The sequence below is a fragment of the Psammomys obesus genome, unplaced genomic scaffold (assembly GCF_907164565.1).
Source record: "Psammomys obesus unplaced genomic scaffold, mPsaObe1.curated_primary_1811, whole genome shotgun sequence".
NCBI classification, from domain to species: domain Eukaryota; kingdom Metazoa; phylum Chordata; class Mammalia; order Rodentia; family Muridae; genus Psammomys; species Psammomys obesus.
Genome location: NW_026590486.1, coordinates 3,810,301 through 3,823,957, shown reverse-complemented (window position 1 = coordinate 3,823,957; position 13,657 = coordinate 3,810,301). Strand labels below are relative to the sequence as shown.

At 42.0% G+C, this 13,657-nt stretch overlaps 1 protein-coding gene across 1 annotated transcript in view; it reads right to left on the bottom strand.

Moving 5' to 3' along the window:
* The window catches only part of Atp10a (ATPase phospholipid transporting 10A (putative)), a 183,923-nt gene that overhangs the window by 35,093 nt on the left and 135,173 nt on the right, over nt 1-13,657 (bottom strand). Inside the window, exons 4-9 of the mRNA XM_055607510.1 lie at nt 9,911-10,017; nt 9,341-9,472; nt 8,070-8,200; nt 6,286-6,538; nt 2,468-2,685; nt 746-940 (exon numbers count right to left, since the gene is read on the bottom strand). Coding sequence (XP_055463485.1) covers nt 746-940; nt 2,468-2,685; nt 6,286-6,538; nt 8,070-8,200; nt 9,341-9,472; nt 9,911-10,017 — 1,036 coding nt within the window. The remainder of the gene's footprint in view (nt 1-745; nt 941-2,467; nt 2,686-6,285; nt 6,539-8,069; nt 8,201-9,340; nt 9,473-9,910; nt 10,018-13,657) is intronic.

Below are 13,657 nucleotides of genomic sequence, written 5' to 3'. Positions count from 1 at the left end.
CAGATCCTTTTCACATAAACCTTTCCCTTCTCCAAAAAGAATCTTAATGCTGGACCAAAGCAAACCCAAATCCAAATAACCTTGAACTTAATCTCTCTCATTTACTTCACCTTGAGGAACAATGATAAATGTATTTATTACCATCAGCACATATCTTCTATGTAACAAAACTTGACTCTGAGACCTTCCTTACAATCCTAACCACATCTCTATGGCCCAGATGACATTCTCAGGCACAGTGATTAGAATAACATGCCTAAATCTTTCAGCCAAGATTGAAGTTTGCACATCTTGTCCCCAAATCTGCTCCCTAATCTATCTTTATCATCCCTCTTATATGGTTCTGGAAGCCTGAGGCTCTGAGTAAGTCACTTTGAGTAGCTTTCCTTCTGCCTCTGTCCGAGGCCATGAGATTCAGGAAGTCCCAGAGTAAGTGGGGTTCCCTCAAAGTCAAATGAATAACCATGAGACCAGGTATTCACTGGCCTCTATGTGCATCCCTCCCATCCTATGTTCAAAAGGTTTCTAACAACCTATCCTCTCATCTATTGCAGCTGGATGCCTGCTTTGCCTCGTACGCACCACCCTGTTGCATCCCCTTAAGTCCGAAGTACCAACCACGAGCAGATTCCTGAAGGAAAGTGAAGTATGCTTACTGCCATCAGCCAGCGGTCACAGTGCAGGCCTCAGAGAGAGAGAAAGAGTCAAGAGCACTTTGGGGTCTCATAGATATTGCAGAACTTGCCTTTTGACGTGGCTGATCTGGAGATGTGACAACTACTGTATTGCAGATGGTGAGCGCAATGAAGAAGTCAAAAACATCAGATAGCTCAGGTGACAGATGGGACAGAGGGTGCTCCTTGTGCCTTGCAATGGCAAGGTACCTATCACACTCACTCACTTTCTCCAACAGCTTGGGGTCAGGTGTGATGTCTTTCTCCTGGAAAGAAAATAGAGCAGCAAGATGAGTTTAACCCCAAAATTTGCCAAGTACTTTAGCACTTAACTATTTCAGTAGGCTTGAATTTATTAAAAGATATGAAAACAATTTAATACCATAACAGATATATCATTTTACAATTGTACATTATATGAAAATTCAATTATATAGAATACTTACATATTTAACTAAAAACGTGTATTATTATATGTTACTATATTTCTTAGGGGAGCAAACATGTATCAATCTACAAAATATTTACCTTTTGAAAACCATGTTTCTTGAGATCTCATCTTTCTACATTTAAATAATTAAATATTTTTCATAATCAATATAATTTTTATAAAAACTGACAGTAAATTGACAGTTTTATCTCAAAGCACATCATATGAACTTTTTCATGCCTTAAAATTATATAAGAACACATTTTAAAAACCATCCTCAAAATGGATGGGCATACCCTAATTATCTGGCTACCCTTTCTCACTAAATATTCAACTTTCACCATTCTGCTGGTATAAATAACATATTGGTAAACTTCTGTTATAGGAATTGTTGACTGAGTGACCAAAAGATGGATCAGAAAGTTTGAATATTTCACAGTCTTAATACATATTGTAAAGTGTTGGAAGGAAAATATGTGCCAATGCAGTCTTCCGCTTGCCTCCCAGAGCCTTCCTTCCTGAATGGCAAATGTGACCTGAAAAATTATCTTCTGCAATTCTAGATACTTGAACTTAAATGGTAGCTTCTATATAGGCCTAGAATCTCTTAAAAGAATGAGACCATTCAAAGTGAGCACAAATGATTCCTTCTCTGTTCTTAAAATATCGCAGAAGCCAGTCCTGATGAGACATGGCAGGCTAGGATCAGAGTGGAGGAGAACCTCCCCTATCAGTGGACTGGGGCAGGGACATGGGAGGAGAAGTGGGAGGGAGGGTGGCTTGGAAGAGGACAAGGAAGGAGGCTACAGCTTGGATACAAACTGAATAAACTGTAATTAAAATTTTTTTTAAATCTAAAAAAATATTGCAGAAGTGAAAGAATCTTTTGAGAGCCTGTTACTCACTTCTAGAAATTTCCCTGCCTAATGACAGCAGCCCATAAACACATTGGCTACTGACAAGACAAGACAGAAAATGGTTTCATTTACTTTGTGTTCATCCAATTAAAACTTTATGGGGCAGGTAATTGGCTCTGCCTTTTCACACATGTCATCTTGTTCTGATGTTTTGTACATTTCATTCCACTAAGCTTCCTCTTTGTTGCCATCTTTAGGTGACTCACCTGGCAACCACCCAGAAGCAGATACCCTGGCAAAGAGGCTGAATAAGTGTTTCAAACAAGATACAATGGCAGAGAGAGGTATTGGCTAGAAAGCTTCTGTTCATGGAGCACAGCCAAGCCTGAGCTTATTTGTGCGATTAAAAGAGATAATTTTGATTATTGGAAACAATGAAGAGTGGGAAGAAAGCAGAATGATAGGCTGATGCCCCTTCAAGAGGGCTACTCACAACCTGCACTCACCATGGGGCTGCTGAAGGCAGTGTGCTTAGACAACATGCTGGCTCTCTTGGCCTCAGCCAGACTGCCTGTGCGCCTATGGGACTTGATACTTTGGTTCTTATGAGTGGCCCAGATGCTCTGATGGCTCCCAGTACTACCACGGTGGGATACTGTGCCCACCTTGGGCACTACTTCCTCTTCTTCTGAGTCCACCTCTTGGTACCTGGCCAGTCGCTGGGCTATGAGGATAGAGACACAATGTAAGTCAGAATGGGGGCAGACTGAATCAATTAAAGCCATTGTAGATTTCATGAGCCTGTGTTGCAGAGGATATCCAGTCTTCACTTTCTAATGTTAAGGCTGTATTTAGTGTTTCATTGACAAGGGATTTAAAATACTCCTACAACATCTCCACTCATCTGCATTCTACATGAGTGGGCAACCTGAAGCCAGCAGAACTTTTAGGTTGTATTCTTGTGTTTAATGATTCTAAAAATCTTTCATAGGTGAGAAGAACACATTTCACATCAGAGAAGTTAAGAAGCTTATTGAGGTCAAATGACACAAGTGAAAGAAGATGAAGATGTTACCCAGGTCCAAGGAATCCCAAAACCTGGTCTTGTAAAGTATGATGCAGTGGCTACACTGCCATACTCAACCAGACTTGGGCTCCCAACTTACCTTCTATTCCAGTACAACTTAGATATATTTGGGTCTGTGAAAAGTCAGGGCAGATGGCAGGCTTGCTAATGCAACAATGTTCTTGAAAGATTCACTTCCTTAGGTTGGCCTGCCTCTTGGGAACTTTCAAGACAATGAGACATTCCCCATGTGAAATGGAGAGCATGCATCAGTGTAGGTGCCTTGTAATGGCCACGTGGGCAAGGGAGCTATTTACATGCACCACTAGCCCATCAAGTGCTATAGAACAGCAATGTTCACTCTCTTGAAATTGCATAGCCTAATTGTATGTAGCCAGGTCTGGACCCAGCCAGTGAGGCTTTATATAAGATGATATTGGCTATGGTCCTGAGTCTTGGGGATTCACTAGCCAGTAGGGTTCCTACATCCACAAGAGGGCCTGAAAAATGGGATGAAGAAGAGCTCATGCTGCTGTTTTTTGCTGGTGTCTCTGAACAATCTTCCCAGGTTTGCCATGTAAGGATAGCTCTCTGAGTCATGGATGAGCAATAAGCAACCTATTCAGGATTACTCCTTCAAACCAAGTATTTAATCTGAAGTTCAAGTGAAAGCCTTGGTGGAAGTGCTAAGGCATCCTAACATCCTAACTTCTCAGAGATGCCTATAGTATTAGTCAGCCATGTGAGCAATTCTTTTCTATTAATAATCATGCCTTCCTTCAGAAATGAGATAAACAGGGATAAGAAAGGAGTTATTTGCTCACTGTCATCAGGCTAAGTACTTCTCCAAAGCAAGATGCCAAGAATCCCATCCATTGTCTGGTGATGTAAGTCCAGTGTGCTAGCTGGACTGCAAGGAAGAACAAAGCCCAGGCATGTAGTTGTGCCCACTTTCTGGCACTGTGCATTGAATGGACTCTATCCTGGAGAGGGACAATTTGCAACCCTCAAGCGTCCTCCTTCTTCCTGAGGCTGTATATCCAAGAAGAAGCCACTGCTGTCATCCTGTGGGCTGAGGCCTGCTTCTGACTCTAGAGGCCTCAGAGAAACCTAGACCAAGGCATCTGGCTATAGGTTATTAGGTCATGAGGTGAGAGAATATGCCCATAGTCTCTGTGGCTAGCTCAGATCTGTATTTGTTTACTAGTTAATGTCAAACTATGGGCAGAACCGACTGAAGACGGCATCTGTTCCAGTGCTGGCACTTCTCCACATCATGTCACAGAGATGCTTGAAGACTGCTTTCATTCCTCAAATGTCTTACAGTGTCCTCTGGAAGTGACAAAACCCTTTAACCTTATCTTAGCTTTCAGCTTCTGTCAAATCTGATTCCGTCCCATGAAGTTTCAGATCCCAGCTTTATTTTGTAATTGTGCTATTAATGTTATCTTTGATTGACAAATCATAGCTGTACATATTCACAGGGTACAGATATTTTGTTTTGACATAAGTATAAAATGTGCTATTTACATACAGATGAAACTAATTAACATATCCATCACTTCACCAAGAGGAAACATCAGCACTGATTTAAGGGAGTGCTGTGTGAGAGATCTCAAAACTACTCTTGTCTCTCTAAAACTGAGTGTCAGCTCTAAAGGGCTGCTACAAACACAGTGCCTGGGAATACACTCCAGTGCACAAAGCTGGGTAGGTGGGAAGGGAAGGAGGGGAGGCAAGAGGGTTAGAGTGTGAGGTAGGGACAGGAAGTTAGGAAAGTAGACAGGGTAGATGAATAAAAGCATGGAAAATACCCCTAGCTGTTTGTTTGTGAGTGCAAATAAAATGTTAAACATTAGGTAAATTCCTATGCCTTCTGTTATACTGTATACAGAGAAAGACAGTGGCCATCAAGATAATTCTCAGGCGCTGGAGAGATAGCTCAGCAGCTACAGAGGTACCCATTCATTGCTTCCCCCATTCTCTTTGGCAGTACGTGTTTATTTGTTATTCTTATTGTAAAGAAGAAGATTCTGCAAGGGGGCCTGTACTCAAAGTTGCTATTACTTCAGAAGTATGACTGTAGTGCAGGCACCCTCATTATTGTTTCTTCTTCCAGCAAGAGGAAGGTGGTGGCTTTCCCTGAGCCTTCCTTGAGCAAGGAGGGAGGCAGCAAAGGATAAGCTAAAGGAGAGCCTGGAGGTTTGGCTGCCTGAGTAACCAAAATCAAAGAGACTCAATTCTCTTAGGCTCCGAAGGACATTGTGTTCCAAGGCTAAGAATGCAGCTTAAAGTCCACAGTGACTAGCTGAAAATTTTCAGCTGATAGCTAAAAGAAAAATGAGTGACGAAAAAAAAAGAAATATCTGTCCCTGTGTACGACAAAGTGAAGCCAATGCTGAAACTAGCACTTTAAGGGTGCTCCGTCCAGCTGCTGCGCTTGCCTGGCAGAAAATGAGCCAAAACAGATGCGTATCATTCCAGACAGGGCAGCAAGCAGGGCAGTGTCAGCTCGTTCTATAAATAGCACCGATTCCCAAGTGATCGTCAAGGATTTATCCTCCCTTGAAAACCAGCAAATGCTAAAAGCTTGTGGACAGTTTTTCCTGCTCATGCAGCTTTGGAGAGAGCAGTTTTCTTTTTTCTTTTTTTTTTTTAATCTTTTATTTTTTTTATTAATTACACTTTATTCATTTTGTATCCCCCCATGAGCCCCTCCCTCCTCCCCTGCCGATCCCACCCTCCCTCCCCTTTCTGCATGCATGCCACTCCCCAAGTCCACTGATAGGGGAGGTCCTCCTCTCCTTCTTTCTGATCTTAGTCTATCAGTTCTCATCAAAAGTGGCTGCATTGTCCTCTGCTGTGGCCTGGTAAGGCTGCTCCCCCCTCAGGGGGAAGTGATCAATGAGCAGGCCAATCAGATTATGTCAGAGGCAGTCCCTCTTCCCATTACTATGGAACCCACTTGGACACTGAACTGCCATGGGCTACACCTGTGCAGGGGTTCCAGGTCATCTCCACAAATAGTCCTTGGTTGGAGTATGAGTCTCTGGGAAGTTCCCTGTGTTCAAATTATCTTGTTCTGTTGCTCTGCTTGTGGAGTTCCCGTTCCCTCCAGCTCTTACTATTTCCCACTTCTTACATAAAATTCCATTCACTCTGCCCATCAGTTGGCCATCAGGCTCAGCATCTGCTTTGACAGTCTATACAGCAGAAGCTTTATGCAGCCCAGACTGGGGCCTCTGTCCTCACACTCACCATTGGCATCATGAGAATATTCTATGCCAGACACAGTGCATCTTCGAAAGACCATCTTGTTCTCAGTTAATGTGCCAGTTTTGTCTGAGAAGATGTATTGTATCTGCCCTAAGTCTTCTGTGATGTTCAGAGCCCGGCACTGCAGCTGTGAATCTGTCTCTTCATCATACAGCTCTATATCTTGGTTAATGAAGTATACTTGGCACACTTTAACAATTTCAATGGAAACATATAAGGAAATTGGAATCAAAACCTACAAGACAAAGGCACACAGGATGAATGACTGTGAGAACCAGGAAACAGTGGAATTAACACAATCAAGTCAAATGACAAATGACCAAGCAGGAACTGTACTGTACCTTTAAGAGCTTAAATAGGTTGGCTTAAAGTCACTATTGGAAAAGGATTAGAGTACTGGCAAAGAGTTTAAACTAGAATAGCCTAGGCTGGTGCAATTGCAGAGCGGAAATCCACTCCTATGTCTGGAAGGATAACGATGGCCTGGAGACTAAGTTGTGCTTGAGAGGGGCTAGGAAAGGAAAGAGAGAAGAAAAGAAAACAGGCACAGTCAGAGTCCTCATGACCAAAGTCACCTCTAACTATAGCAGCACTCTCCCTCATGTTTCTCCTGGGACCCAGTGACAGGAACTGTCTATCACACAAAGATATGCCCCCTAGTCTAGGGAGGAGCCACAGAATGAGAACAGTTGTTTCAGAGGCTGGTTTGATATTGCAGAACAGTTTTGTGATCTTGTGCAATGGCAAGCAAATGGAACATGGCTTTAGAAATGTATCCAGTTATGGTTTGATCACTCAAGACCAACTTGCTGGGAATGAATGTTTATTTGTAGATCAAGAGCACTGAACTAATATTTATGAGCCCTGAATATCATACTCTGACTAACTGGGTTCTCTTGGTAAATTAATTATGCTGATTAAGACACCAACTATTATCCTAACTGAAAGCTAGAATAAAATTTACATTTACAAAAAAAGCTAATTTGGAATGTTAAATGAGACTGTTTTCCCTGTAGGAAGAATGCACTTGTAATAAGAGAAAGGTATCTCAGACAAGGCTGGACATACTTTCTGGTTACTTGTTTCTCAGAGAGGTTGTGGTGACCCTTCACTGCCTCTTAGAGCTCTGGGGCTATCTTTACTCTTTAGCAGACCTGTCTGCATGCTGCCTCTCAGTTACAGGCATGGAGGCATGAGAATGTACACTAAGTGCTGCTGAAAACCAATGCAGTAACATCAGGACGAATCCTAGGAGAGATACTAGCCTTTAATGATGCTATGAATGAAGTAGCTTGGGGTTTGGCCCACAGCAAAGCATGCCGGTTGGTTTCCTACTTTTTATGGAGTATTCCATCAATATAGCACCCTCCTATCAGGGAAACTGGGTGAAAGGCACATGTGGGTGTTCTCCATTAGTGGCTGAAAATTTTCTGTAAATCTAAATAGTACTCCCAGGTAAAATTTATTTTTTAAAATAACAAGTAAACAGACCCTCTCAAATGTGAGGTCCTTGATTCAATCACAGGCTAATAAAATAATAATAACAATTAGAAAAGAAAAACAAAGAAACAATGGGAAAAACTCCATCCTCGAAGCATTAATCATTTTAAGAAAAGCAAAGAACATAAACTTGAAAGTCACCAAAGATATAATCTATAAAATAGAGAATAATAAGCAACATGTATTTGTGATTCTCCAGATGCAGAATTTATAAGATTTACTTGAGAAAATTAAAGTAATTACCATACAATATTTATTACTGTTACCTGCAGAACTATTATCATTGTAAAAAATGAGTAAACTGCAGCAGTTGCAGGGGATAATGAGCTGCCATCAGACTCAGGAACATCAAACAATGCATTCTTCTCTTGATAGCGCCGTACCCACAATCCATGTCCTGCACATGTTCAAAGAGAGGCATCATTCATCTGACAGGAAAAAAAGAATGCTGCTTGGGGAAATGAAGACAAAGATTTTTAAGATTGTTACTGGACATGACCATATTAACTTTCTTTGACATAAAAGAAAACATGGCACATAGCGCCGGACCCTTGGGCAGGTGGCTGGAAAGAGTGTACACTGTTGTTTGCTTATATCAAGAGTTTCTTAAACTGTGTAAGGTATCACACATCTGTAATCACATTACTTCGGAGGATAACGTAGGAGGATCAAGCATTCTAAGCCAACTTGGATAGAATAGTAAGAAACCCCAACCACACCCACAGGTTTCCTCTTGAAGGTGTTGAATAGCACCATTAGCCAAAATATAAAAACTGCTTGTGTGCTGGGATTTCACCATCTAGGTGCCACAAAAACACAGAGTCCTAAGAGCCTGGGTAAAGAAGCATTAGAACTTCAATTATTGCTCACATGGTCACTGCTAAGAGACTGAACTTTGACATGTTACACATTCTGAGAAGTCAAGGGTTACGCATGTTTCTTCCTAAGCTAAGTCCCATACCTATCTGGTTACAGAAACCTTTTGGTATCTATGTGGCTCTGTTTTAATCACTGAGACCAGGCTTCAAAATGAAGTTACACTTGTCTGGTCCATACTGACAACTGAGCAGGGACAAGGTGGCAGTCAAGTGCTGGAGCCTCAAAACATATTACTGCAAAAGATGTATAACGTTTTGCCGCTGTTTTTGGACAAAAATGGTTGTTTTCTCTTTTTCTACAGCCACATTGCTATATGTGCACCTCTCCTGCTGTTAGCTTGGTTCATCACTATTGCTTCATCCTGCTCCACTGAATTCATTAATACTGCTATGATGAATTCATCCTTCCATCCTGGTAGTCTTCTACTCAGAAAGGAACATCACTGTGCAATCTCATTCACCTCATTCACATTGATACTGATGCAGGTACTCCTGGAATCCAAGTAGTGAAAATAGTATATTTGGCCTTTAAGGTGCGGGGTCTAGTAGACTCAGGATAGCCCCCAAGCTTGCCTATAGGCTATCCAGTAGTCTACTTCTGAGTTAGTAGTCTACTACTAACTGAGTAGTCCACTGAGTTCTCATCTTAGAAGACTTACCAACCGCTGAAAACAGAGACATACAAACGAGGAGAAGGACACACCAGAGAACGTCACAGTTCATCTGCCTTTCAAGCTGGCTGCGCTTGTAGCGGGGCCCGCTATTGTTTAGCAGGGCTTTGGTTTCGTGTCCTGCAGAGGAGAATAGGGTGGTATGGAACACCAGTCTCCTACAGGCAAGTGTATGCTAGATTACAGATCTCTGAGAACTTTGGTCAAAATAGGATGCAGAATGAATTATATAACAACAGTGAAATGAATGGAAAGACATAAGATGAGGAGGAGAAAGAAAGAGGAGGAGGAGAAGATGAGGAGAAAGAAGATGATGATGATGAAAAAGAAGATGATGAAGAAGACAAAGAAGAACAACAGCTACTACTCCTTTATTGGTTGAGTTGCTTTTAGAGCAATCCTTGTTTTTACACTTTTCTCTTCTCCTAAATTTTAATTTTCCAGTTTTGTACAGTGGGTACATACAACTCTTATGATGAGATAGAAATTAGAAAGAAAAGTTGAGGAGCACAAAGCACAGTGTGATAGTACATGGCCAAAGGTTTAGCCTGTGCCTACCTGCATAGATGACAATGCCAGCCACCGCTTCTGTGTTCCTGATGGTGCACCCTCGAAGTAGCAAGTTTTCCTTATGCAGCCCAGCCTTCTCCCCATTACTGTGGATGCTGTGGAGGAACATGGAGCATGGCATGTCACATGGCTGCATAAGCACTTTCAGATATACCCATGGAAACTCTGAGAAACCTGGGTGCTAGAGAAGGAAGGGGTCAGAATATTCCAGCATGGCTGCTTATCCTGATGGGTCTCCACAGCAGCTGAGAGGAAGCTGCTTCAAATTAGCAGCTAGGCACACAGAAGTCTCAAAGCTGCTTTTTATCTACTTTGCATGGGATTAACTGGGCACTGACTTTAGAGAAGGCAAAATTTGCTGTCATAGGGCAGACCTGGGAAGCTGACAAGGACAGTCTTGCTGGGTGAGTGCTGACACATCTACTCTACCAGAAATGGTAGTACTACTGGTCAGTGCCTTGTGTTGTCACAAAACACACATGGGCCTTAGGAAGGGAAGGGATGTTATTAATTTTAACATCACTGTGTGTTTGTGTGTGTGTGTGTGTGTGTGTGTGTGTGTGTGTGTTTGTGTGTCTGTCTGTCTGTATGGTGTATGTGTATATGCCAACATGTGTGTATAGGCACCAACATGGAGGCTAAAGGAGGATGTCAGGTATCTTGTTCTATCACTCTTTGACTTATTTCGTCTGTCACTGAACCTTTCAGTCAGGCTGTAAGGCTATACTGTTCTTTGCTGAAGTGTTTTTCATGTCCAGTTATCCTTAGAGAAACATTCACATTTGAGACACAGGAATTCTCTTCCTGGGACAGTAATAGGACAGTACTTTGTATGTAACTGTCTGTTCCAGCAACTGCAGCTACCCTTCTGTTTCTGTTTCCGGCTTCTGCTTCCAGTGCTAGTGTCACAGGTGTGTATGGCCATATATGATCTTTACATGGGTGTTTTAGGAATCTGAATTCAGGTCTTCATGTTTATAGGTTCTCTAATTCACTGAGCCATCTCCTCAACCCCAATTTTGTAACATTTTACATCTATTTTCATAAAGTTATTAATATATTTAATCTGAGGTATATTTAAAATCACTTGTTACAAATTGTGTCATTGTTGTGTTGATTCAAAAGTAATGTTCAAGTTTAAGCCATTGTCTTTAAAACTTGTCCTCTTGGTCAAATGACCAGTGTTGGCCAACGTTAGCACTACACAGGGACACTTGGGTCACTTTTCATACCCACCATAGACATCCTTCTTCCCACCCACAGTCCAAATGTCTCCTCTAGGCAACTCAGATCTCTCAAAGTCTTTCCTTCCTGACCGCTCCTACAGTAACATAGTAGCTGCAGAAATTTCTGTTAAGAAAGAGAAACTATATAAGATCAAGATTAAAATGCTTACTGCACATAAATTTACTGTAATTAATTTAACATAAGTCACCACAGTGCCAGCTCTTCTGCAGAGCTTGTAGAAAGGGACACTCAAGGGACTATTTAATCAGCCCTGTGCTGATGGCAGGCTCACACCAGCAAACCCAAGACAGAGTTTCAGGACTGAAGCTCAGCATTAAGAGACTAGACAGATACGTACAAAGGCAGTTATCTGCCTCATTACTGTCCCAGAGAGAGAACACCCATGCTGCATCTCTCATGTGGATGTTTCTCTAGGGACACGGAAAAGACTTCTCAGGAAAGCAGTAAAGAACAATCACCTCAGTCATGCTTTTTAGGAACAAGATGAGCTCAGCAAAAACAAGAACAGTATATCAGATTCAACCATCTTTGATATGATATGTAACTACAAGCAGCCCTCCATATCTGTGAGCTTTAAACATACAGATTTAACCAGCTGTAGATGGGTGACACTGGAGGTAAGGTATTGCCTCTAGTGAACAGGTAGATTTTTTTTTGTTATCTCTTGAAAAATAAAGTATACAGCTATTTAAACTATGTAGTTTTTATAAGTCATATTACTTATAGAGTTTACTGGAGGATATGTATAGCTTATATGCAGACAGTATGGCATTTTACATATGGGACACGAATGTCTGTGAGTTTTGGTGTTCACAGTGAATACCTCCAAGGTACTGAGGATCTAAGGATTATCTTTCACTCTCTGTCTCTGTCTCTGTATCTGCTTCTCTCTCTCTCTCTCTCTCTCTCTCTCTCTCTGTGTGTGTGTGTGTGTGTGTGTGTGTGTGTGTGTGTGTATGGGTATATGTGTGTTGTATTGAGGATTAAATTCAGGTCTTCAAAAAATCCTAGGCAAGTGCTACTTGCAGCTGAGCAATATTCATGAGTCCTATATTATGCCTTTAAATCAAACCAACTGAAGTGGGAACTTATCACTAGAAGTTGAACCAGCCTATATAAGGACCATAGCTGCAGGAATAGCTAGCAGATGCAGGGGACACAGACACATTCCTCTGAGAACAGTGCCCATATCAGAGGTATGGAAGAAGAGAATCCCCCAATGGGGATCCTCAGTAGCTAGTTTGCTGCCCCAAACTTCTGAGGTGGCATATTCCACCAACAATAGAACAGAACAGACTCAGTTCCAAAGATGCTCAAGAGGACAGCCCACCAGAATGCCTTCAGCACCTGCTTTTTAGGTATAGGCCCAACTATGTTGTCCCTAGAATCCTAGAATTGAGATTGAAATCTCAGTCCCCAGGACCTTAAGATATGATAGGGTCTGTAAGAAAGTAATTAGGTTAAATGAGGTCATTGAGACAGCCTCCAACCTAATCTGTCTGGTGACATTCTAAGAAGAGATTAGGACACACACATATGTTGATGGCAATTGAAAGACATGGGGACAAGTTGGCCAATCACAAGTCAAGCACAGAAGTATTGAAAGAAATCAACCCACTGATACCTTGGCCTCACTTTCTAGGCTCCAGACTGAACAAATACATCTCTGTATTTGATTCTGCCCAACTGTGTTACTCTGTCCTTGGCAACTAAGCACATCTGTTAACATTTAATCTAGGCTATTTGGAACTACTCTATTCAAGTCCCCAAACTTCTTGACTCATCTAACCATGCTTTTCTAAATGAAAACTGTCTGGAAGCAAAACCTTATGCAGAACAGATTGATATGATCTACTGGTTCTGGGAAACAGCAGTGCCCAGCAGATAAATGTCTGAAGCATCCCTTCTCTCTCCAAAGGTACTGTCCTCTCTAACTCTTGTGCTGCTGGGAGAAGGTCTCATTCATCTGAGTGTAGTGTGTGAGGAAAGGTGAGGACTGGCTACCATGTACATGACAAAAGCCAGACATAGGAGTGAAAAATACCATCCATTTGCACAGACATAGGAGGACAAGGCTTTTATGCTCAGGTAACACCTGCCAAGCCCTACAGTGAAAAGGAACAGCAGTTTGCATAGCCTTCAAGCCAACTACTTCCCCAAGGTAGCTAATCTGCAGCAAATAGACACCAGAGCCCTTAATCTGCCCTGCTCTATACCAACCTAGCCTCGTGGTCCACTAATGTGTCCTTACCTCCTCATGCTGTCTTTGGTGTAGATGAGGTCTGTCTCACAGTGTGGGCTCAGTTTTACAACCTTCATGCATATCCTCTCGGCTAAACTTCTCAGGCAGGATCCTCATGTCTTATCACATTTTGTTCCCTGTTGTCCTCCTCAGTACTTGGTAAATGCTAACGGCTGCCCTGACCACAGTTTTGGGTTAGATTTGTTGTAAGGGAGTGTTGGGAGGGATAGTGAAGGAGTAGATGG